This window comes from Cucurbita pepo, chromosome 9 (genome assembly GCF_057944985.1).
Source record: "Cucurbita pepo subsp. pepo isolate OVF chromosome 9, ASM5794498v1, whole genome shotgun sequence".
In the NCBI taxonomy this organism is placed as follows: domain Eukaryota; kingdom Viridiplantae; phylum Streptophyta; class Magnoliopsida; order Cucurbitales; family Cucurbitaceae; genus Cucurbita; species Cucurbita pepo.
The window spans coordinates 12,897,906-12,923,862 of NC_141806.1; the positions used below are offsets into that span (position 1 = coordinate 12,897,906).

General features: G+C 38.0%; 4 protein-coding genes across 12 annotated transcripts; 2 read left to right on the forward strand and 2 right to left on the reverse strand.

Moving 5' to 3' along the window:
• The first annotated feature begins 1,707 nt into the window (after window positions 1–1,707).
• On the forward strand, window positions 1,708–4,915 carry LOC111802501 (tryptophan synthase beta chain 1-like). The gene is made up of 4 exons (XM_087126720.1): window positions 1,708–2,104; window positions 2,593–2,949; window positions 3,118–3,551; window positions 4,280–4,915. Exons 1-4 carry the CDS (start codon window positions 1,793–1,795, stop codon window positions 4,539–4,541), a joined length of 1,365 nt encoding a protein of 454 aa, XP_086982846.1. The 5' UTR covers window positions 1,708–1,792; the 3' UTR covers window positions 4,542–4,915.
• Window positions 4,916–6,203: 1,288 nt separating this feature from the next.
• Window positions 6,204–12,634, reverse strand: LOC111802440 (polyadenylation and cleavage factor homolog 4-like). 2 transcript variants are annotated; one of them, XM_087126715.1, is made up of 7 exons: window positions 12,095–12,634; window positions 11,743–11,844; window positions 11,396–11,644; window positions 8,921–9,733; window positions 7,490–8,386; window positions 6,850–7,401; window positions 6,204–6,560 (listed from the first exon to the last, which is right to left on the reverse strand). In XM_087126715.1, exons 1-7 carry the CDS (start codon window positions 12,467–12,469, stop codon window positions 6,516–6,518), a joined length of 3,033 nt encoding a protein of 1,010 aa, XP_086982841.1. In that variant the 5' UTR covers window positions 12,470–12,634; the 3' UTR covers window positions 6,204–6,515. The 2 variants fall into 2 exon arrangements, with proteins under 2 accessions (XP_086982841.1, XP_023542573.2); XM_023686805.2 differs by having other exon boundaries at window positions 8,921–9,718; window positions 12,095–12,633.
• A 725-nt stretch (window positions 12,635–13,359) lies between these two features.
• LOC111802496 (RNA pseudouridine synthase 6, chloroplastic) lies at window positions 13,360–25,296 on the reverse strand. Of its 4 annotated transcripts, none has more exons than XM_023686891.2 (10): window positions 24,970–25,296; window positions 23,597–23,725; window positions 23,238–23,492; window positions 23,071–23,152; window positions 22,686–22,801; window positions 22,550–22,604; window positions 22,322–22,433; window positions 21,847–22,016; window positions 21,371–21,708; window positions 13,360–13,618 (listed from the first exon to the last, which is right to left on the reverse strand). In XM_023686891.2, exons 1-9 carry the CDS (start codon window positions 25,203–25,205, stop codon window positions 21,424–21,426), a joined length of 1,440 nt encoding a protein of 479 aa, XP_023542659.2. In that variant the 5' UTR covers window positions 25,206–25,296; the 3' UTR covers window positions 13,360–13,618; window positions 21,371–21,423. The 4 variants fall into 4 exon arrangements, with proteins under 4 accessions (XP_023542659.2, XP_023542660.2, XP_023542658.2 ...); XM_023686892.2 differs by lacking the exon at window positions 13,360–13,618 and adding an exon at window positions 15,931–16,060; XM_023686890.2 differs by lacking the exon at window positions 13,360–13,618 and adding an exon at window positions 20,618–21,149.
• LOC111802482 (beta-glucosidase 47) lies at window positions 13,970–21,329 on the forward strand. Of its 5 annotated transcripts, XM_023686869.2 has the most exons (12): window positions 13,970–14,614; window positions 14,690–14,756; window positions 14,843–14,901; window positions 14,990–15,065; window positions 15,720–15,794; window positions 15,897–15,984; window positions 16,095–16,347; window positions 16,426–16,541; window positions 16,632–16,887; window positions 16,973–17,075; window positions 17,159–17,267; window positions 20,940–21,329. In XM_023686869.2, exons 1-12 carry the CDS (start codon window positions 14,456–14,458, stop codon window positions 21,151–21,153), a joined length of 1,575 nt encoding a protein of 524 aa, XP_023542637.2. In that variant the 5' UTR covers window positions 13,970–14,455; the 3' UTR covers window positions 21,154–21,329. The 5 variants fall into 5 exon arrangements, with proteins under 5 accessions (XP_023542637.2, XP_086982842.1, XP_086982843.1 ...); XM_087126717.1 differs by lacking the exon at window positions 15,720–15,794 and having other exon boundaries at window positions 14,474–14,614; window positions 15,941–15,984; XM_087126718.1 differs by lacking the exon at window positions 14,690–14,756 and having other exon boundaries at window positions 14,548–14,614.
• Window positions 25,297–25,957: the final 661 nt, after the last annotated feature.

Genomic DNA, 25,957 nt, shown 5'->3' on the forward strand with positions numbered 1-25,957 from the left:
TTTTATTTCAACATGTTTAATGCCTTCAACATGTGGTGCCTTTTTCTTTGGTGTAGCCTTCTAATTTTATTCATACCCACTTTTTGTAATCCTCTAACAAACTTTTGTTATTAAAAAAATTAACAATCGACGAGTCATATTGGTCGAGACTATTCGTAGTCTGAAGCGTACGATCTTCAATGAGAGGTTGAGGCCTATGCAATCTTTTACAACAATGTTCACTCATTCAACTTGCTTGTGTTTTGTTCTCGACTAACGTCATCAATCACCTAGAGCCACTGCATATAGAGTCAGTCGGCATCTATAGAAGCTTCTTTCTATCTTTTTAGCACCGCAACATCCTTCCATTTTCTCATCGACCACTTTGGTGAAGTAACAACATGTCTTAAGTGAACATATTCATGAACACAACTTATTTTGTAATGCATAAGAGTTTAACTTTAGATCGTACTATAATTAATGAATAAAAAATAATAGATTAAAGAACTCCAAATGTTTCCTTTTGACGGGCATGATTTGTGATATGTTATTCTATGTTGTTTTCCTTTCCTTCTTCGTGTTTTGAACTTAGATCGTTAAGGGTACTTACGGATTAAGTTGAGTTGGGTCATGTTGAGACATTTTTTAGGTACAACCAATGTAACGACTCTAATTTTCTATTGAAATAGGGCAATCACCATATGCATGTCGTAATCTCTTTAGGCAGAAATATCCATTAAAAATAATTAAATAAATCCATAACCTAACTCAAATCAAATGAGTTAGGATAAGTTGATGAATTTTTTAGATCATCGAGTTTTTTTCTAACACAATCTCGAAAAAAATATTTAGTATCTTTGGTTGAAAACATTATAAATATATACACCAACTCTTTCAAAAAAATGAGAAATTGTAAAACATTCGAGAAAAACGTGGTCCTTCCAAAAATATAGTACGAAAACGTAGGCCCCTTAGGTGGCGAAAGGCTCGACAAGCTGAAAAACTAGCCATGTGATCGTCTTGTCAAGTCATTACCCCCACAAGCCCAGCTCAATTATGCACGTCTTTATTTCTTGATGCTAAATTTTGTTAGAATGTTTTGCAGTATATAACATATCTTACTAATTTGGAGCATACATGTTACACATGGGACCAAAATCTCATATATTATTTACCTAATTTCTATGTTGACCCGCATGGTTTTAGAACGAGAGGTGGAGTGGCCGAGTCGTGTGTAGGGATTCGGTTTGCCCTCATTGGTTTCTGTTGAGGATTGTTGAGAGGAAGTCTCACGTGGGTTAATTTAGGGAATGATCATGTGTTTATAAGTAAAGAATACATTTCTACTGGCACGAGGTCTTTTGGAAAGATATGAGAGAGCTTATGCTCAGAGTGGACAATATCATACAATTGCGGAGAGTCATGATTCCTAACAGTTTCCATTCGTCGAAAAGACACAAAGGACATGGATTAATATGTGAGTACAAATTATTCAATAAAAATGTCACAATGTAGCTGTAATCCAAAAATATATTTATACTTTGAAATATTTTTACCATTTATGGATCTATCAATCATATTATAGATGCCAAGATGGTATTCATAATGGACCAAACCTCTATTGTTGCGTCTATTACTTTTCCTTCTATTTTTTGCCTTGCTAAACATGTGGAATAAGATGAATCAATTCAGCTGCCACTTTCACTCTCTATATAAACAACCCTTGTGTGCTTCTCTTAACACAAACCACTCAACTCCCTCCCTCTCTCTCTCTCTCAATTGTTAATACTCAAAGGGAAGAACATACCTAGAAATGGCATCCAATATTGTGCACAACATTGCTGCTGCTGTCACTAACCAATTAGATGCAATCAGAGGCATAGCCAGGTCGCATGTAAAGCTTGGCAACGGAATTGGGTCACCCACTTTCACGCCAACAAGGAAGCCTACGCCAGCATTAAAGATGCAGCCTGTAATTGATGATCACCACAAGAACTCTAAACAAACAATTCATGAAGGAAAGTTTGGGAAATTTGGTGGGAAGTTTGTGCCCGAATCTCTAATCACTTGCTTGGCCAAATTGGAAGCCGAGTTCAACTTGGTTTTGAACGATTCCAAATTTCAGGTATGCGTTCTTCTCGTAAATTATGTTGAGGATTGTTGGGGGAGGAGTCCTATATCGACTAATTAAGGGGTTGATCATGGTACGAGGCCTTTTGGAAAATAAAAAGTAAAGTCATGAGAGATTATGCTCAAAGGGGATAATATCATACTATTGTAGAGAGTCGTGATTTCTAACATGGTATCAGAGTCATGCCCTTGACTTAGTCATGTTAATAGAATCCTCAAATGTCAAACAAAAGAATTGTGAGCCTCGAAAGTATAGTCAAAAGTGACTCAAGTGTCGAACAAATTGTGTACTTTGTTCCAGGGCTCCATAGAACGAGTCGAGTCTCGATTAAGGAGAGGCTGTTCGAGGGCTCTATAGGCCTCAGAAAAGGCTCTATGATGTATTTTATCGAGGGAAGTATTGTGCTCAAAATAGACAATATCATACCATTGTGAAGAGTCTGATTCATACGTGAATTAATTTCGGGTGTTGTGGTTGTGTAGGAGGAGCTGGAGGTGGCGCTGAGAGACTTTGTTGGGCGAGAGACGCCGCTGTATCACGCTGAGAGGCTGACAAAGTACTACAAAGACGAAGAAGGAAAAGGCCCCGAGATTTACATAAAAAGAGAGGATCTGAACCATTGCGGTGCACACAAGATGAACAATGCAATAGCGCAGGTTATGATTGCCAAGCGCATGGGGCGGAAGCGTGTGGTTGCCGCCACTGGGGCTGGCCAGCATGGTGTTGCCACCGCAGCTGCCTGCGCCAAACATGATTTAGAGTGCACCATTTTCATGGGCTCTGAAGATATCAAGAAACAATCCTCCAATGTTGTCTTAATCAAGCTGCTCGGTGCTCAGGTACTCCATTAATTTGTCGAGTATTGTTGTGAGGGAACTAATTTAGGGAATGATCATGAGTTTATAAGTAAAGAAGGGAAGTACAAAGCTCACGAGAGCTTATGCTCAAAGTGGACAACATCATGTCATTGTGAAAATTCGTGATTTCTAACAGATTTAATATCTCAGGTGAAATCGGTAGAAGGAAACTTCAAGGATGCGTCATCGGAGGCGATAAGAGAGTGGGTCGGGAACTTGGAAAGGAGCTATTACTTGACGGGGACGGTGGTAGGGCCGCACCCATGTCCAGCAATGGTGAGGGAGTTTCAGTCAGTGATAGGAAAAGAGACGAGAAAACAAGCCATGGAGAAATGGGGAGGCTTACCAGAGGTGCTTGTGGCATGCATAGGGAGTGGCTCAAACGCGTTGGGACTGTTCAATGAGTTCATCAAAGAAGAAGATGTGCGGTTGATTGGAGTTGAGGCTGCTGGGTTTGGATTGGATAGTGGAAAGCACTCAGCTACTTTGTCTAAAGGACATGTTGGGGTTTACCATGGAGCTTTGAGCTATCTTCTCCAAGATGATGAAGGCCAAATCCTTGTCCCTCATTCCGTCGGTGTAGGGTAAGTATGTTAGAAATCACGAACTTCCATAATATTTTCATATTATCCACTTTAGGTGGAGATTTCTCGACGGGCATCATACCAATGTAGATGTATTCCTTATTTATAAACTCATTATTAATCCCTTAATTAATCGACGTAGGACTCCTCTCTCAACAATCCTCAACCATCCTCCCTTCGAATAAAGTACACTATAGAGCTTCCCTTAAAGCCTATGGAGCCTTCGAACAGTCTCTCCTCAATCGAGGCTTGACTTCTTCTCTAGAGTCCTTAACAATCCTCCCCTCGAATAAAATACACCATAAAGCCTCCCCGGAGACCTATGGAGCCTTTAAACAACCTCTCCCCCTAATCGGGGCTCGATTCCTTCTCTGAAACACTCAAATAAAGTACACCCTTTATTCAATATTTCAGTCACTTTTGACTACACTTTCAAGACTCACAAGTTCTTTATTCGACATTTGAGCATTCTATGGACATGACTAAGTTAAGGGCATGACTCGAATACCATGTTAGAAATCACGAACCTCCATAATTGTATGATATTGTCCACTTTGAGCATAGCTCTCGTGACTCTACTTTTGGTTTCTCCAAAAGGCTTCAAACCAATACACATGTGTTTCTTACTTATAAACTCATGATCAACCCCTTAATTAGTCGACGCGGGACTACTCTCCCACCAATCCTCACCAAACTACTTTAAATTTCGAACTTTTTTTGAATTGCAGACTGGAATACCCAGGAGTAGGACCAGAGCTGAGCTTCTTAAAAGAGAGTGGCAGAGCTGAATTTCACACAGCAATAGACAAAGAAGCAGTGGAAGCTTACAAACGGGTATGCAAATTGGAAGGCATTTTTCCATCATTGGAAGCTTCTCATGCCTTTGCTTATCTCGACAAGCTTTGCCCCACTTTGCGCGACGGCTGCAAGGTGGTGGTCAACTGCAGTGGCCGTGGTGACAAAGACGCTGCCATTGTCTTCAATTATTAACACTATCAAGAACACTACATATTTTAAAATAATTACGATTTATAGCAAAAAAAAAAATACCATTTAGTTTATGGTAAAGGAACAAAAGAGGATAACAAAATGATTCATATTAATGATCTATTTAGTTGGGAATTAAACAAATTCACGTCTTATGAGTTAGAAATTACGAGTCATCATAATAGTATGATATTATCTACTCTGAGTATGAACCCTCGTAACTCTGTTTTTTTTTTTTTTGCTGTCCCATTATATAATAGAAATAATAACTTTGTTTTAGTTTTTTTTTTTCTATGGTTAGAAAAATCATTAAATAAAAAATAATTTTTATGTAACAATTGAGAGTGGATAAGAATAAATTTTTAATATGATGGTAATACTATTTTTTTTTCTTTCTTTTGTTTTAAAAAAAATTAAAAAATAAAGAAATAAATTTCGAATTTATTAATAATATCAATTTAAAATAGATAATGAAGTTTCTTAGTTTTTCTCACTAATTCGTCAATGAGTATTAATTTTCAGTATTATTAAGTTTAGAAATAATAAGATATCAATAATGTATTGAAATTAGAAAGCGTTTAAATTGAAGTATTAATTTTTTATATTATTAAGTTTTGAAATAATAAGATCTCAATAATATATTAAAATCATAAAACGATTAAATTGAGAATTATTTTACATATTAATTGCATTATCCATTGACTTTTTTCACTTAAAAAATGGACCACGGTCTCTTTTTAATCTTATTTATATTTTTTAATCTTATTTTAAATTGAGAATTATTTTACGTATTAATTGCAACATTATCCATTGACTTCTTTTCACTTAAAAAATGGTCCATGTATTTGAAATTTTTTAAAATTAACTAATCAACTAAATAAAAAGAAAAAAAATTATTGGACCTAATAAATCCTAAATTTTCAATTTTATATACACTCGGGAGAAGGGCACATTCTAAGTGAGTGGTTCTAAAACTTACTTTTCTCTGGAATTTCCGATCTCTCCTATCTTAGCAAAAAAAATACATATACATATCCTTTCAGAAATCGATCTAGACTATCTGCCATACGGCTCATAGGGTCGATGTCCCGAAGCATGGAAATAATAATTCGGTTGAAAACTAATAAACAAACAAAAGATCGACCCACTACACCCAACCGGTCCATAATATTCAAATAATAATTTTGTTGGAAACTAATAAACAAACGAATTAAGATCCTTCAGCTGCAGTGGAAACATTAGATATCAACCATTGGGGATTTCACACAAGCCTTTCTATCCTGAAACCAAAATTGGGATCTTCAGCATAAAAAGAAAAGGCTAAGATAAAATAGAAGTAAACTGAATCCACACGGTCGTTAAACAGAGCCAATATTTGCTCATTAAGTAAGATATCAAGGCATACACTGTTCAACAGACTCTTGTTCATAAACTGTTGCAATGAAAAACAGAGACAAAATAGGTAAAAACAGAGACAAGAGAGTCGTCCAGGGTCCATCCCATGAATCTTGGCTTCCATTTGAATGGGGGCAATAGACATCGAGCAAGATCTGATAGCCGCAGCTACAGCTACAGCTCCATTTTCATTGCCCTGCAGATGTCAAATCAAACAGCATAATAGATGTAACAGGCAGCAGCTAGGACTCCCAACTCAAATTATTGATCTATATGAAGAATCACAAGTTAATGATCGTGATTCTTGAATCCATTCAATGGGAAAAGTTCTTTGGAACGTACAATTATTGACCCTTGTTTAAAATAAGGATTTTTCATCTAAATCTTGAAGGACATTTCACAGCAAAGAAGATGGGGTTGCCCCTTTAAGATTGCAATATATTGCGCATGAAATTTTCCATTTTAAATATACAATTTTCAAGCATTAGCCAAGTAATTCTAGCTACACTACTGTGAGAACAAGAGATCATGGGGAAAAACTTGTATAAGCTACAACGAGAGTGTATAGAAATCCATCTAAGGCTAGCTCCGCAATCGTTTTCTTCCATTACCCTCTTCACTAACTCCCTGCAGTCAAAAAGTAACAATGTGAGCTTAAAGAAAACATAAAACTTGCAGCTAACAAGCACCTTGGTACATCCATAAGAGACCAAGAAAAATTGTAGACTTCTTGTGAATTACTATCTTTTCATAATTATCTTGTAGTTACATTATTATATACACTTCTAGAGAAATTCACAGTGTGAAACTTTTTTATATTTCCAATGACATAAAAGGAAAGAAAAGGAAAGAACAGATGACATGTAGATAAGCATATTGGTCGAGGGGAGAAAAACAGAAAAGATATGAAGCATACCCCTTGTTCATCTTGGTCCAAATTTTCGGAGGGGGCAGCACTAGATTCAGTCCTGCATTTAGCATGCACTATGGGCCCTAACTGAGATTTATCAATGTCTGCTGTTTGTCCATCGGGTGCGTTCATGTAGACAGCACCCCTATACATCCATTCCTCTGTTTCATCACTGTAAAAATCATCAAAAGATTCTCCACATAGTGCACACGTTTTTTGATCTTCATCAGCGGGAACAGCTAGTTCTTCATCATCCTTTTTCTCTACGATGACCTCAGCAGGCAAAAATCCTGGAACTGGCTCAGTTCCCAAGGCTTCTGCACCACTAAGCCACATGGTTGTACTTACAAACCACTTACGAGAAGGCTTTTGCTTCCTACTTTTCGACATACGATTTCTAGTGACATGCCAATCCATATGATTACTATGCTCTTCCTGGGACTTGAACCGAAGGCCACAGGTCATGCATTGTCTAGGAAGATCAGCATACAGAGAAGTTATTGCATATTCATGCCGCAACTTGAGTAGATCTGGACTGAATTCCAACCCAACAGAGTCCTAAACATTTAACTCTCTTAGTGAAAAAAAAATATAACAGAAAAAAAAAGACTGAACCTACTAAGCGGGATATTACTCGAACGTATACCTGTACAGAAGCTTGATGGTTCAATGAGATTAAACCCTGGGCCATAAGAGAATTTATCAGGCCAGAAAATGCAGTTCCTGGTTGCTGACCAGGAACAAGGGATCCTGCATTTTGAGAGATAGGATGAGGACCAGTTGGTAGAGGTGGCAGCGGCCCCCCTTGTAAATGCAAAGTGCTGGGTCTATTATGAACAGGTAAGTTCCATTGCCCAATAGGGGCAGAACTTGACAAACAATCACTAACAACAGGGCGATGTCCTTGTGAACTGTATCCCTGATTCGAGGATGGTGCCATTAAATGTGGTAACGCTGGAGGTACTGCTGATGCACTAAAATTATCCTGCATGTCTGGAGATGGTAGAAATTTAGGTTTTAAAGAGGTGGCCTGCAATTGGTTTCCCTGAGTCAAAGGAATATGCCCAGTATGTTGATTACCAACTTGTGGCAAATTAGTCGCAAGACTTGGCTCTTTATTTCTCAAATTATTCATCTGCTGCTCAGGCAAAAAGGACCTATTTGCACGATTGATGACAGAATTGCTACCGTTTAAAGACTCAAACTGACTCTTATGGTGTCTTGGTACGGGAAATATTGAAGACCTAGAAGGTGGGCAAGAGTCGGGAACATTCACAGGATGCCTTGGGCCCATAGATTGTACAACTGGTTGTGACTCCATGCTAGAGTCAAAACCAGAAGAACCCAAGCTTGAAACAATAGTAGGGGGCCTATGTACAGCACCATTGGTCAGAAGCTTATCGACAAAATGAGACATCTTCTCACCACCAGATGAAGCGATGCCTCTTCTCGACACAGGCATCTGGAAATTCCTTCCTGTTCCTTTAGTGTTCATGAGGTTCTGGGATGACTGAGAAAGGGGATTGTGCATATTCCAAATATCCTGATGATAGGAAAAAAAAACCCTACTATAATTAACTTTTGGAATGCAGAGTTCCTACTACACACCATATAATTTATTGGGGAATAAAATTACTAAATGCTTGATCTCAAAACTGAATACAGATATGGGACTTACCCCTCTAAAAAGTGATGGTGGTGATTAAAAAAAAAAAACTAGTGGAAGAAAACGGAAATGTATCACAAATTACAAAGCTCTTACACATGGGATCAAACAGGTTAACTCTACTACCGGATATGATAGGAACCCAATGTTATAGAATAAGTGAAACCATGAGAGATTGAAAACGTGAAATATACTAATTACTTTGATCCAAAGCTAAAATAAGTCCAGAATTATGCACAAAAATGAGAACTATCGAACTTCAGTGTTATGCTTGATAATGAACTTAAAAAACATGACATGAACAAAGATGCTACAATAACTTTCGGTAAACTCCAAGCAAAAAAAAAAAAAAAACCAGAAGCAAATGATAACAATAATGTGAATGAGATGGCTGAAGTTATGGAAACATACAGATGTTGATGGGACCCCATCTTCAATCACTATGGAGGAGTCAATAGAAGTAGGTAGCTGAACCTGACTAGACCAATTGTTTCTCATTCCAAGCTCCATAGACATAGCATTTCTTCTGTCGAATCCTAATCTTGTCCTAAATCTTGAAGGTGGGACAGATGGTTTCAATGCATCATTACTTCTGCCTCTGTCAGCTAATGTGGGACTCATATCTTCCCAATCAAACTCTTCTTCTTCAGTGTTCTGCCAAGTAACTGGAGTCACCTTGTTGTCCATACCAGAAATAGAAAAATGTTCGACCTGTGGTGGATTGTCATTTAAATAACCTTTTCCTTTATCACTTCCATATGCTTCAATTAACGCTCTTGGTCCGTCAAGGTCACGTCCATTTCTAATATCATACGAAGAAGTACTTTCAAGTCCATTCAAATTCTCCTCAGGATATTGTGTTCTCCTCTTTTTATATGCATCCTCATTTCTATCCATCATTCTAGAACCTTCATATTCATATACATTCTGCAATGGTGAGGCTCTAACTGCTTCAAGCTCATCACCAACTGATTGTAGAGGTCTATTGTGTCCAATTCTTGAAGAAAAAGACGATTTCCCTATCTTTATATTTGCTTTATTTGTTCCAAGAGCAAAAGAATCGTGACCCACGCTTCCCATTGAATTAAATGCTTGAGCTCCACTATGTTCAAGAACATCTGTATGGTCATAGTCATACTCTTCGTATCCAGGAGCAAGCTTTTTACCATTAACTTTTAGAGCTGAGGTCCCTCTCGCATCCTGGATATGCTGCAGAGCTAAAAGCTAGTTACATATTTGGATGTTATGTCTTTGCCATGTATGCTAGGTATTCAAAACAAAACAGAAATTAATAGTCCTAATTGCATTCAATTAAGTCGAAGGAATAATGCTGGGAGGTGCATATGTTGTGCGTGTATTTTACATACACGTTTGAAGATATATATGATGATGAAAGATAAATGTACAAAATATAAATTTCATTTATTTTAGCATATTTGCCTCTGCACAGAATCACCAAAATTGAGGAATATGGTTCTATTTCCTCCTTTTTACTGACATTAAACAAATGTAAATGGTAAATAAGTATACAAAAAAGGAAAACACCCAAAATAAGACAAAGAATTATATAAAAGGGCTCTCCTATTGGCAATAATCACTGAAATAGGGAAGTTACATGATAATTGAGAAAGCAAAGCCCAATTAGGAACAAAGGAGATAACAGAATCTCGTAACTTCTGAAAGCTTTAATGCTACCATCAACCTCGGCTTTCATAAGCAATCAACTAAAGCAATCCATAATCAAAATAAATAGAAGAGGTGAAAGAAGGTATCATTTCTTAAGTCCCCAAAAAGCCACAATTTTTTGTCTTGGGAGCTCATCAATAATGATGGAGAAATTTGCAAAGGAATGCACCTTTGAATCCAAGTTCTCCATTTGAGACCAAAACCTTTGACCTCTAGAATGTGACCATAAAGTCTCAATCCACTTTTTCAAATGGCTTCTCAATATCAAGCTTCTTTTTAAACAAGAAACGAAACTTTTCATTCAAAAAATGAAAAGAGACTAATACTCAAAGGATGAAAGGTCCAAAATGTGTCGAGGAGATGCACTCTAAAGACCATATTTGAGGGATTGATTTTCCAAAAACCCACCCACTTATCCAGTCCAAATTATATTGATTTCTTCAATCAAATTTTGTTTTTGGTCAAAACACATCCAAAAATTGTCTGACCAAGTACACCATACACAATAGAATCCCCACAATTGTCACTGAAGAGTGGAGGAAATTAAGAAAGAAACCCAATCTCTAAGCTGAAAAGAACACTAGCTAATGATTCAACATTTTTTTCAATGAACAATCAAACAATTCGCATTCTCCTGGAAATGTCTGAGACACTATATCATAAGAACGGGTGGAAGAGACAAAGAGATGGAGCAACTGATATGAAAAGTTGCAGATGTAATCCTACCCAATCTTCTGAGTTCCCACCCTAGCATCGTGAAATATTTCAAATAGACCACCAAATTCCTCATGTTAGACTAGGAAAAGGGGGGGAAGATTACCAAAAAGAACCCACATTTGAGAAAAGGGTATCAAGAACCTCAATTTCTCTCCAAAAAAGGCATGACCAATTGATAGAAAAAATCCTTCTAATATTATCTTTTTCACCTTCACTACACAAATCAAGCTAATCCAACCCCCAACACAAATATTATACGGCTGGAATGGATAAGCCAATTCAAATATTAAAAATAAAAAAACAACAAAAGGTATATTTTCATCCACTTGAGTTGGTTGCATCCACAAAATGGAGGAGGAAAATAACAAATAACCAACAAAAGGATGCAGGATGTTAAATACTTGAATTGATAGTGTCAACCGTAAATGCAGATGAAGCAAACCCAATATTGTATTCTAAATAGCAAAAGAGATAGGTGCTCACTTTATCCACCACTGAGTGTTCCAGTTGACGCAAGTATTTTGGATTGACATGAATGCTATGAGTTGGCCGAGGAGACCCAGAAGCCCTTGAGGATGTCAAACCTGAGGATTCTTGTGTTGTTAGCTGAGAAAGTTGAGCTTCAATCTTCCGAAGGACGGATGGTGGAAATACATTTGACCATGTCCCAAAGAGGTGACGCATCGCATTGTGCTGATTAGGATGAACTTGCCTGTAAGCCTCAAAAAATACCTAAGTAACAAAAAAAATAAGAACAGGGGATTGATGAGAAATCAATGAGACTCAACATAAGAAACATACATGTACACCAGAAACCAAAATTTGCACACCTCAGGTAAACGAGACGAGAAATAACTAACGTATCCGTGCCCAACATTCTTAACAATACTGTCCAATAGATACAATGAAGGAAGTTTTTGGTCAACCGGTACCTGCACGAAAATTTGAAGTGATGAACTAGAACATCCGCGTGGTTTCGGGAAATATAAGCATCAAAGAGGACAAAAGCCTAAATTACTATAGCCCAAATCCCCATCAAATCGATAATAGAAAAAGACGTAATAGGCAAAAAGTCCATAGAAACTATTAGAACATACTTCCTTCATATACTACCAGAAATTGAAACGTTCGAAAGAGTCTTCTCAACTCAAATTAGAGGAAAACATAATTACAGAATCAAACCTCGAGAATACGCGTACAAATTAAGTCAGCAATGCCCTTCCCATGTTCTCTCTGCTCATCCGCAAGAACAGTGAGATCCGTAATGATGGGCTTGGAATTAAAGGTGAGCTCCGACAACATAAGCTCGTATAACTGCACGATAAACTCGGTGGAAGGAGGGGGCACAGAATCATGACCAGAAACCCTGAATTCGTCATCCCGCTGCTTTAACTGAACTCGAAACCGGTGCGCAATTGAAGAGGGAGGCTTTTGTGACAACTCATTGGGCATATCCCTACCGCTGGTGGTGGGGAGTTGGCGGTCGGATGAATATGCTGCAGCTCTAGGGTTTCCACGTGAAATCAAGAGCTTTTCCAATTCCATGAAACGGTTCATGAATTGCGAAGTCTGTGGATTGAGTTCAGAAATTTATCCCGCCAAGGAGGGAAGAGAATTGAATTAGGGTTTCTTCCCACCATAGAAGAAGAAGCTAGAGAGAGAAACCGAGAGAGAGAAAGAGTCACGGCGTATTTTAGTTTAATTCTTCGCCGGTGTAAAGTATCAATTTCCAGGCATTATTTTTGGGTTTTGTTTTCAAATAAGTAATTTTGGAATTTCCAGTTTTTATCTTTTTTATTTCCCACCATAATTTTGCTTTTATTAAGATAACTATTATTTAATTTGTTTTAAACAAATGTCTAAATTTAATTCTTATCTTTTTTTTTTTTTTTTTAAATAAATCTTAAAATATTTTTTATTCTTAGCTTAAAGTTGATTTTCTTTAAACTTTTAATAGAATAAAAGTAATGATTTTTATTAAAGAAGATAAATATTTTTTTAAAATTTATAGGAAGAATATTATCAAGATCATTTTTAAATAAATAACTCTAGGGAATATACTCTAACTTTAAAATTTATTAATAAAATATAGTTTAACCACGCGTCTAGGTCACAATCGCACTCTTCCATCAACAAGACAGCGATTGTGCAGCATTTATTCTAACCTAGTAAATAAGTCAACCATATGGAAGTCAAACTTTGCAAACGAGTCTTGGATCATGTTTGTGAGAAATATTTTAGAAAATATAAGTGATGAAATGTGTTGAAAACAATTTGAAAGAAATCAATGTTATAAATTAGTGAATAAACAACGACCATAACTTTTATAGCATATAACCTGGGCAGGAAGAATTGACAACTAGTCAGATCTCTTTATAAAACATTTTGGGGCATTTCAGCCGTGACGGGTATAAGCATAATTTTAATAACCGGTCATACATCCCATATTCACACAACAAGAATAGTAAAAGCCAAATAACGAGGGAGTGAGAGCCAATGTGAATGGATCATGAGAACAAGCACAAAGAACGGGAAAATCAATGACCAAATGAAACTATAAAGTATGCGGGCTAAACATGAACGAAGTAACAGCTACTGCTAATCAAAAGAAAGAAGAGAAACTTGGGTTACGATCGGCCTTAGATGGGCCCGCACCAAGCATTCCATGCATGTGGATTCTGTTCCCGCCCAATTTTGGTCCTTACCCTAAAAGAAATCGACAAAATCCTCAACTTATAAATGTTATTGATCAACAAGAAAAACATCATAAGCCAATTCCATATATTAATTGTTTATACAAGCATAGCTCGATAAGACACAACTTTCTTTTCTTGAGTAAGTCAAGAACTTGACATGCAAGATGGGCCTAGGTTAAATCAGAACCTACGTCGACTCGACTAACTTAAAGAACGGCTCAAGTCCTAGGCCTGATGCAGATAGTCTAAAGGCATGAGAGTATATACAGAACCAATTCCTCGTTTGATCAAATCGATTCGTCCCATTCAAGAGAGACTCAACCTAGCAACTCTAGGTCAAATTCACGTACTAGATATACAAGCATCATACGAGTGTGCATGTATTCGTTTTTCCACAAATGAAAATACAGCAAAAACAACATCCAACTTGATAGATATTCTTGAGTAATTTTTTACTCTTTTGAGTGTCATTCTCGTACATATCAACTTGCTCACCAGCCATCATAACTAGCTGCATGACAACATTAAATGTTCATCATTTGGACATTATAAACAAGACATTAAACAGTGGTCTGTAAGGACCCCAATTGGTTTCCCATGACATCAAACCAATAATGTGTCCTAGACTGCTCTGATTCGTTAACATCACCTCATTTTGGTGTGGTGGGGTACCGTAGGTTGCCATCAACAAGAAACTTAGCCCAGCTGAGCTATCACCACGCAGAAAGTCCATTCCAACCTCATTATTGTATGGGGCTCATAATACAAACTGTGCCTAATTTGTTATGTATTTCATTGGCCAAAACCCTGTTCTTAAGAGCCTGTGGGGAGAGCTTTATTTCCAGTTATGGAGTTTTCTTTAGCTTTTTTAGCCATTCTTCTCCTGGTTTCGGTGTTCTTTTCGACTGTCACGGCGTCGAGTAGCCACGTTCCAATTGAAGAAACTACAAATTCAAAGCCTTCCCCAAACAATTTCCTTTTTGGAACTGCTTCTTCTGCATATCAGGTGACTCTGTTTTTCTTCTGTTCCTTTTACTGTTCTTACTTGATTTTGAGCCAATTTTGAGCAATTTCACTTCAGTTTGAAGGAGCTTTCTTGAGTGATGGTAAAGGTCTCAGCAACTGGGATGTTTTTACTCATAAGCCTGGTTAGATTGGTCAAACTGCAAGATTCTGATGCTTCTTTTCCTCTGTTTTTCCTCATAAAAGTGACAGACTTTGAGCTTTGTTGCAGGCAATATTGAGGATGAAACTAATGGAGATATTGCTGTTGATCACTATCATCGCTATCTGGTTAGTCTATGAAACCATTCTCCTCAAGCTTCTTAAGCTCACTTATCATTATCCGTTGGCATTTTTATGGAAGATGAGCAAATAACAGGAGGATCTTGATCTTATGGCTTTTATTGGAGTCAACAGCTACCGCTTCTCTATTTCTTGGGCAAGAATATTACCGAGTAAGCTTTCGTGCGTCTTTATGGGCGTTCGTTCTTCGAGTTTATTGTAATTATCAACTTGGTATCGTTCATTTGGATTGGGGTCGTTTCTTGTAGTTGGACTCTTTTTGTGGGCATCTTTCTTGTTTGTTTATGTGTATTCTTACCTTTTTCTTGATGAACTTGTATCGTGGTGGGGATTGTTAGGAGAGGAGTCCTACATCATCTAATTAAGAGGTTGATCGTGGGTTTTATAAGTAAGAAATACATTTTCATTGGTATGAGTCATTTTGGGGAAACCAAAAACAAAGTGGACAATATCATACCATTGTAGAGATTTGTGATTCCTAATATAGTATCAAAGTCATGCCCTTAACTTAGTCATGTCAGTAGAATCCTCAAATGTCGAACAAAGAAGTTGTGAGCCTCAAAAGTGTAGTCAAAAGTTACTCAAGTGTTGAACAAAGGGTGTACCTTGTTCAAGAGCTCTAGAGAAGGAGTCGAGCATCGATTAAGGAGAGGTTGTTCGAGGGTTCCATAGACCTCAGGGGAGGCTCTATGGTGTACTTTGTTCGAGGGGAGGATTGTCGAGGACATGTTCTGTGTCTGTATCATATGTTATCTATATTCATACTTCTTAGATCTCTAGTACCTTTTGAAACTATGAACTTACAGAAGGAAGATTTGGGGAGATGAACAAGGCTGGGATTGATCATTACAACAAGCTCATCGATTCTCTTCTCGAACGAGGTTTTTAATGTCCTCACAAGCTGAAAGACACTTAAAATCATCACTTACAGTTTATCTGTCCTTCCCATAAGTCATACAAACATCCATGTGTTCTGCTTTCAGGGATAGAACCATTTGTGACATTGACTCACTATGACATCCCTCAGGAACTTGAAGATAGATATGGAGCCTGGCTGAGTCCCCAAGTCCAGTATGATACAAACTAGCAATACTCCATCAACTCCACTCCAGTTTTGAACACATTTTGCCCATCAGTCCTGCAGAAACTGAACAAAGAACTTCACATATTCATATTTTCAGGGAGGACTTCAGATATTATGCTGATATCTGCTTTAAATCATTTGGAGATCGAGTCAAGTACTGGGTCACCTTCAACGAGCCAAATGTTCAGGTTATTCGTGGCTACAGGAAAGGGACATTTCCTCCGTCACACTGTTCGAGCTCATTTGGCAAATGCAAGCATGGAGACTCAGCAAGAGAACCCTTAGTAGCTGCTCACAACATTATTCTATCACATGCTGCTGCTGTCAACACTTACAGGTCTAAATACCAGGTAATCAGTTTAACACGATACCGTCTGGTCTCTTAACCTCTGAGAGAATCTGTCAAATTAGATTGATCTTGTTTGCAGGCCAAACAAGGAGGTGTTATAGGAGTAGTTATCAATGCTGTGTGGCACGAGCCGATAAGCGACTCATTCGAAGACATATCAGCAGCTGAGAGAGCTCACTCTTTTTATATGAATTGGTAACACTCAAGGCTCACAATCAACATCATTCCATTGGCCCTGCTAAATATACATATCACTAAACTACAATGTTTAAAACTAAAATGCAGGTTCCTAGACCCAATTATATTTGGGTACTATCCAGCAGAAATGGAGGAAATTCTAGGATTTGATTTGCCTCGCTTTTCAACAGAAGATCAAAAGAAGCTGAAAAATGGAGCAGATTTCATTGGCATCAATCACTATACAAGCTTCTATGTAAAAGACTGCCTATATTCGACCTGTGAACCGAAATGGGGGTCGTCTAAGATCGAAGGTTTTGCTCTCTGTACACCAATGAAGGAAGAAACCTCAATAGGAGAACCAGTAAGTCATTTCGAAATGTTCTTGCCTCCATCGACCAGCATTGATATCAGGCAAAATGACTAGAATGTTTTTCGTATTCGTGTAGACTGAAATTTCTTGGATATACGTCTATCCTCAAGGAATGAACAAAATTGTTACGTACATAAAGGAGAGATACAACAATATACCAATATTTGTGACAGAAAATGGTAAGTGATGGCAGGACAAAATTTTAAGTTTTGGCAATACATTTTTTCACATTTCCTCACGAACTATTGTGTTTTTCATGCAGGTTATGGGGAGAAGGATAAGCCCAATACACAAACAGAAGATTTACTCAATGATACCAGAAGAGCAGATTATATGAGCAGTTACCTTGGTGCCTTGGAAACATCAATAAGGTATAAGCAATGCTACAATACTGTCAACATACTTCATCTACTTCTTTAATTTCTTCCATCCATATTCTCCCTTCATGTTGTTTCTCTTCATCCAACGCTCCCACCATAGTTTAGATATAGAAGAGGAGTAGTCCCGTATTGGCTAATTAAGAGGAAGATTTGTTAGGCTTATGGAGCCTGATACTTATTTATAGCTTGGTCAACGGTTATATCCGGTAAAGCTATATTTAGTAAAGCTATATCCGGTAAAGCTATATATGGTAAATAGCTATATATAGTAGATGGCTAAATCTGGTAAAGCTATATATAGTAAACTATACCATATATATATATATCTGGTCCGGTAGAGCTTTGAAAAGGTACTTTTCTATTCTCTGTACTCTCTCTTGTTGTACATACCTGAAGTCATCAATAGAAAATCCTTTTAGCCAGAGTTCTCCTTGCAACTTCTCTCTATCCTTCTCTTTGTGTTCATCTAGATCGAGCGTGTGCGTTGTTGTGCGATCCTAACAACTGGTATCGATCCTAACAACTGGTATCAGAGCCAGGCGGAAGTCAGAGCCAGGCGAAATTCACCACGATCTGTGAAGATGGAAAGTTCAAAGATTGGAATTGAGAAGTTCGATGGATCCGATTTCGGTTTCTGGAAGATGCAGATTGAAGATTATTTGTACCAGAAAGATCTTCACGAACCTCTGTTGGGGGTGAAGCCGGATACCATGTCCACGAAACAGTGGAAGCTCAAGAATCGATAAGCCTTGGGGCTGATCCAGTTGACGCTATCTAGAAACGTGGCGTTCAACATTATCAAGGAGAAGACAACGTCAGGTCTGTTGAAAACGCTGTCGAATATGTACGAAAAATCGTCGGCTATGAACAAGGTGTATTTGATGCGGAGATTGTTATGAGTCCTTGTGAGAACTTTGTTATGAGCAAACATAAACGAGTTAGCTTCACAAAGACTGTTAGAGAATTAAAGAAAAGTATCGGAAGAAGCATCGCTGAAGCTCCAGAGGGGGTTGCGTCGGTCGGAAGCGTCGCTGAAGCTCCAGAGGGGGTTGCGTCGGCCGAAAGCGTCGCTGAAGCTCTAGAGGGGGTTGCGTCGTCCGGAAGCGTCGCTGAAGCTCCAGAGGGGATTGCGTCGTCCGGAAGCATCGTTGAAGCTCCAGAGGGGGTTGCGTCGGTCGGAAGCGTCGCTGAAGCTCCAGAGGGGGTTGCGTCGTCCGGAAGCGTCGCTGAAGCTCCAGAGGGGGTTGCATCGTTCGGAAGCGTCGCTGAAGCTCCAGAGGTGGTTGCGTCGTCCGGAAGCGTCGCTGAAGCTCCAGAGGGGGTTGCGTCGTCCGGAAGCGTCGCTGAAGCTCCAGAGGGGGTTGCGTCGGCTGGAAGCGTCGCTGAAGCTCCAGAGGGGGTTGCGTCGTCCGGAAGCGTCGCTGAAGCTCTAGAGGGGGTTGCGTCGGCCGAAAGCGTCGCTGAAACTCCAGAGGAGGTTGCGTCGGCTGGAAGCGTCGCTGAAACTCCAGAGGAGGTTGCATGGGCCGGAAGACTCTTGCTGAGAAACCAGAGGTGAAGCAAGTGGGAGTTGAGGTTGAGTTGCTCAAAGATTCACAGAGTGATGTTGTAGCGGATACTCATGAAACTCCTGAGACTCTTGCTGAGAAACCAGAGGTGAAGCAAGTGGGAGTTGAGGTTGAGTTGCTCAAAGATTCACAGACTGATGTTGTAGCGGATACTCATGAAACTCCTGAGACTCTTGCTGAGAAACCAGAGGGAAGCAAGTGGGAGTTGAGGTTGAGTTGCTAAAAGATTCACATAGTGATGTTGTAGCAGATACTCAAGAAACTCCTGAGACTCATGCTGTTGGCGAGGAACTCGGTCTATCATTCAAAACACAGAAGGCGATACCATTTCACTCGGAGGTTAGTTGAAGATGGTGATGTGTTTTGAGAAGATAGAGGGTGCAAAGAATCCAGCAAACATGTTGACAAAATGTGTTGATGTTGGAATATTGAGGTTGTGCAAAACCTCAATTGGTATGGTGCAGTGAAGATGCTCATGGTCGTTTGAGAGTGAAATTCTTGGTTGACTAGATCAGTCTCCAAGTGGGAGAATTGTTAGGCTTATGGAGCCTGATACTTATTTATAGCTTGGTCAACGGTTATATCCGGTAAAGCTATATTTAGTAAAGCTATATCCGGTAAAGCTATATATGGTAAATAGCTATATATAGTAGATGGCTAAATCTGGTAAAGCTATATATAGTAAACTATACCATATATATATATCTGGTCCGGTAGAGCTTTGAAAAGGTACTTTTCTATTCTCTGTACTCTCTCTTGTTGTACATACCTGAAGTCATCAATAGAAAATCCTTTTAGCCAGAGTTCTCCTTGCAACTTCTCTCTATCCTTCTCTTTGTGTTCATCTAGATCGAGTGTGTGCGTTGTTGTGCGATCCTAACAACTGGTATCGATCCTAACAAGATTCATGGGTTTATAAGTAAAGAACACTATCTCCATTGGCAAAAGGCCTTTCGGGGAAACCAAAAGCAAAGCTATGATAGCTTATGCTCAAAGTGGACAATATCATACTATTGTGGAGATTCGTGATTCCTAACATGGTATTAGAGTCATACTCTTAACTTAGTCATGCCAATAGAATCCTCGAGTGTCGAATAAAGAAGTTGTGAGCCTCGAAGGTGTAGTCAAAGGTGATTCAAGTGTCGAATAAAGAGTGTACTTTATTCGAGGGCTCCAGAGAAGGAGACAAGCCTTGATTAAAGGGAGGCTATTTGAGAGCTCCAAAGAAGGAGGTCTCAGGGGAGACTCTATGGTGTACTTTGTTCGAGGGGAGGATCGTTAAGGATGATTAAAAGGAATAGTCCCACATTGACTAATTAAAAGGAAAATTATGGGTTTATAAGTAAGGAACACTATCTCCATTAGCATGAGGCCTTTTGAGGAAACCAAAAATAAAGTCACAAGAGCTTATACTCAAAATAGACAATATCATACCATTGTGGAGATTCGTGATTCCTAACAAAGTCATCCTTTAGAAGGGAAGGACACAATTGTACAACCTAGACACAGTACAAACTCTGGTCCTTGAAATCAGGAATCAGTGTCAAGAACATCTAAGACTGAGAAATCTATTAAAGGTTTTCTTAAGCTCATCTCAAATGGTCAAGGAATCTCTCCATAAACTTTCTCTACTCTTCTTTGGTTCAAAATCTAATCATCCAGCTCAAAAAACATTATATCTTTCAAATAAATACTAAACATAAAACTAGTTTCAGGAGAATGATTTCACTTGGGCAACTAACTACCTTGAGGAGGGGTAAATTAGTCGATAAATGGACATTTAAACCGATAATTTATACAAAGACCATAAGAAAGTGCCTTTAGCCAAAAAAATACTGAATTTGCACCATGTCACACCATGATCGGGAAAGGACAAGAGATCTAATGCTTCGAGGAGCACCACCTATAGACTATATACTTTAGAATTCATGCATATAACATCAAACTTGATTACAACCACTGTGAGTACAGAATGAAAAGCTTGAATTTTAACTATATCCATTCAAGTGTCCAATAGAAACCAAGAGTTTCGCTTTGTGTACCCATAATTGAATTGAAGCTTGTCCGGATTGTATTTAATGTGGTGCTTGTTCAGGGAAGGAGCAGATGTGAGAGGATACTTCGCCTGGTCTTTGCTGGATAACTTCGAATGGATAAGTGGATTTACTGAAAGGTTTGGGCTTTACCATGTAGATTATGCAACTCTGAAGAGAACCCCAAAGTTTTCAGCCTTTTGGTACAAAAATTTCATTGCCCAAAATTTGATGGGCAACAATGTCAGTGCAGTTGCATCCAGGAAAGTGACCTAAGCAAGCAGAGCCCCATCAACTATATGAAATTGCTTACGTAATTGCCTGTGCAAAACGGATTTGATTACCGAATGCTGTTAGTTTCATTCGTTAATCGTCTATAATGCTGGTTATAGATGGTATCTTTGTAAGTAGAAGACTTCATTTCAGAGCAAATAAAAGAGTATCTTTCTTAACTCTTTTCTGTGTGTGCTGTGGATGATGGGAATAAACTTACAGATTTGGAGAATGTTGGCCAATGCAAAACGACGGCTTCGAGTCAATATCCAGCTATAATTGTTCCTGCTTCCACCAAGGAGTCCCAGCATTGTAAATGTGTTCCATCGAATCCCATGATATCTCATAAGCCTGAAGTCCAATAGCCATAGCTGGTTCTTTTCCATGCCTGGAAATCCACTCTGCCACTGCAATTTCTTTATCTTCTTCACTTGCATACTCTTTCTTACATTTTCCAAAAGGATTCAACCCAGGATTAGCCATCTCTGCAACTGCTGCGGGCATGTACATGGAATCACCAACCAATGGTGCTCCACAATTGGCCAGTTGTGCTCGAATCTGCATCACCGGAAAACGTCAAATTTATTTTAAGAACAATTGTCAAAGGTGTCCCAACGCTGAGTGCAAGAATTTATGAAGATGGTTTTCAAATAATAATAGTAACTATAGCAACATAATGACTAGCTAACAAAGAACCTGATGTGTCCGACCAGTCAAGAGGTTGATTTTGCATTCATATGCTTTCGTTTTGGAGGGCCACCCACATTCTTCAATACAGTATTTTGCTTCAATATCAGCATCCGGCCATGCAACCTCTCTGCATTCCAATACCTCAAGCTGACACAAGTTGTATCCATCAATACAATCTGCAAGCAGAAGATGTATCAAACCACCAAAGGATTAAACTGCCAATCACACCTTAGAGCTGGGGGCGACACTGCTGTAGATGTTGGGTTGGGAGGGAGTTTAAATGTTAATATGATTAGGACACTCATTTGCATATTGAATTCTTGGCAGAACACTAGACTCATTTTCTAATTGCTTGAGTTTATGCTACAAAATAATTATCAAACGGGTATACGTATACGTATGTTCTTCAAGATATCAAAGTGCAACAAACTCTACAAAGAAATATTCTATTCTTATTCGAATGCTTGATCGAGAGACTTGCCTTCTGAAACAAGCCTTGGAGCAATATTAATTGGCCGCATATAGTGTGTTATTATTCCTATTGGCACTGGAGCAGCAGCAAGAGCAAGATAAAGCTTCTTAACCTTTTTCTCCTGTTAATCAAAAATTGTAAAGCATTCCTATCAAATTAAGAAATCAAACGCGTTGAGACAAATAAAGTAACTTAATCGCTATGTTCAAACTCAAGAAATAAGTTCACGAAACTCACCCTGATTTTACGATGGAAGACGGAGCAATATTCTTTTGTCCGTGCTAGAATGACACTGCAAAAGTGTAAATGAATCAAAACAAGTACTCCCTATGGAGGCAGTAGACATAAAAATATCTATAAGGAACATCATTACCAGCCTTCAGTACAGTTGTCAATCTGATGGGTCGTCCACAACGGAGATGTTAATCCTAGAGCACGGGTTGCAAAGGTTGCACAACTTTCTTCAATGTTGTCAGTAGTGCCTCCAACCTGACAGGATATTTGTCATGCTTAATAGCTAAAAGTTAATGTTCAGCTAGATGGAATGGATGTAAATAAATTGTGTCATCGTCTACAAAGTTTCACTTAGATCAGAGGTGCCATGTTGAAAGTTCTATAAACTTATCCATATCACCAAACTACCTACACCAATCTTGATCAAATCTTGAAGAATGTTACAATAAGAAATAATGCATGAACAGTCATCACAAATAGAAGGCTTAATTCTTGATTAATGGTTCGAGCGTTCAACAACAGACCGATGTACCAGCAGGTTTGTCCAAAACCACATAGGACTCTGTCACAGCAATAATTCTTGATTTCCAGTCAATTTCATAGCACCTGATTGATTGTAAAGTTCAACTAGCATTATTCCATTATGAACATCATTTTGTTTCTTAAAAGAAAAACAGGCAGTTCATGTCACCTTGGAAAGCGTTTGGGATGCACATGAATACGCAAGTATGTTCCAACCTCCACAAACTCGTCAATGCGAGTTATCCTGAAAGTCTTCTGTGCTTCCCTCACTGTTTTCCCTTTGATAGATTTTCGCCCTTTTAAAAATGATGGTTCTGTGAACTTTTTGAATAGTCTAATTTGCTCGGGGGTTGCCGTTGGCGGAGGCTGGGGGCATACTAAGGCATAATATACCGCACCAAAATGAATGAGGTCTGCAACATACCTTCAAACACCAAAACTATTAGTTCATTGATTCATCTTAATTTGATTTCAATTTTATGTTGTAGCATCAATTGTTATGAACAACTAAAATATAGTACAACTTACAGAGGAGGAAGATCCAAGGATTTAGAGATGTACTCCATAACAGGCCCCCCTTCCAAAACAACCAGATGTTCAACTCGTGGTGGTCCACTGAATGAGGGGCATGGAAGCAAACGATGATATTGGGAATACCTGAAATTAATTTCATCCTGAGCATGCTAAATACTTAAAGGAATCACAGAAAGGGAATTCAATCCCAGAAATTGGGAGATTAAAAGATCGATTGCAGCAAGTTCATTGAGCATATAAGAGAGTAATCAGCAAAGGTGCCAGGAAACATTATTTCTTTCCTTTATCTGACAGCATGAAGCAAAATTGAAGTTTTGAGCTACTAACAGGTAATTCAGTTTTGACCACAAGTTTCCAGTGCCAGCGAGTGGAGAGAGGCTCAATGCTCATTATTCATAGTTCATATATATTGTTAGACATCACGAATCTCCACAATGGTATGATATTGTCCACTTTGAGCCTAAACTCTCGTGGTTTTGCTTTTGGTTCCCTAAAAGACCTCATACCAATATAGATGTATTCCTTACTTATAAACTCATGATCGTCCTCTTAATTAGCCAATGTGGAACTCCCTCCCAACAATCCTCAATAATCATCCCCTCGAACAAAGTACACCATATAGCCTCTCTTGAGGCCTATAGAGCCCTCAAACAGCCTCCCCTTAATTGAAGTTCAACTCTTTTCTCTGAAGACCTCAGACAAAGTACACCCTTTGTTCAACACTTGAGTCACTTTTTTACTACACGTTTAAGGCTCACAATTTCTCTGTTCAACATTTGAGGATTCTATCGACATAACTAAGTTAAGGGCATGACTTTGATATCATGTTAGTCACCACGAATCTCCATAATGGTATAATATTGTCCACTTTGAGCATAAGCTCTCATAGTTTTGCTTTTGGTTTCCCCAAAGGGCCTCATACCAATGGAGATGTATTCTTTACTTATAAACCCATGATCGTCCTCTTAATTAGCCAATATTGGATTGTCTCCCAACAATCCTCAACATGTACTACATATGGTTTGAGCCATCAGCCACGGAATTTCTTTAAACTGAAAAAATCTTCCATTTCAATTTTCATTCTGCAACTTTCGCCACAAGACAAGCAATACCCAAATCAACGAGTTACATAAACTACAAATCTTCTCCCACAGCCATTAAAATAAACATACAAACAATTGAATTTGGCAAGGAAGGAAGAATTACATAAACCAATTAAGACTCGTAATGTCACATTTATATGATTTCCTCAGTTCACCGATGAGTAAACAAAATGAAAACACAACTAAACAACAGTCCTCCCATTCAAACTATCCATCCAACAAATAAACAAGAAGCTGCAGAAAAAAAAAAAAAATCAGCGTTACCCATTCTCAGCAAAAGTAGTAGCAGTTTGTGTAACTGCAACATCTGTAACAGAGGATTCGCAAGGGAATGCGCTGCTCTTCGAACTCAGAGAACGCCGAGCAGCGAAGTAATTGCCGCAAACAGTAGCACTGAAATTAGCACGAGTTCTGGCCAAAGTGCGCTGCAGGGCTAGTGACGTACCGAGGCCACGGCAACCGTTGGCGGCCACCAGAGCTATATTCATGGAAGCCAGCATCCTTCGGAGGTTTGGGAGCTGGAATGGGCTGGCGAGAGCACGATTATGCTTGTTATCCTCCCTTCCCGGATAGGATAATTTCGGTCTCTCACAATTTTACCATAAATTAATAACTTGGATTAATAAAAATAACTTAAAAAATAATTTTTTTTTAAATACTCTTAAACAAAAAATAATAATAATAATAATAATAATAATCAAAATACCATTAAAAAAAATTTAATTATTTTTATGATTATAATGAAAATAGTAACAATTTTTCTAGTTTATAAATAATTTTTATTTTAATTCACTTTTTTTTGTTTCTTAATCTTTATAAAAAAAAATTCAAATTTTTTTCCTTTTTAAAATATCAAAATTGTAAATAAAAATTTATTATTCAATGACATTCCTATATGAGATACAAAATATATTATATATATATATATATATATATATATATATATATATATATATATATATATATTGCCTTCTTTTTTATGAAACAAATAAAAAAAAAGTCAAATAATTGATATAAATGTAAAATTTCAACTCTTATTATTTTGTTAAATTTTAATTTTGAAAGGTCTAAAATGTTAGGTTAATCTTACATATAGATATTATTGGCAACTTTCCTCATATTTTTGGATAATTAAAAAAAATATATAAATTGGTATTAACATTTATTAAATACTGTATTTAATTTTTTTTACTCTTATTGATGACAATGTAACATTATCAATAATCAACAGGATAAATAAAATATTAGGTTA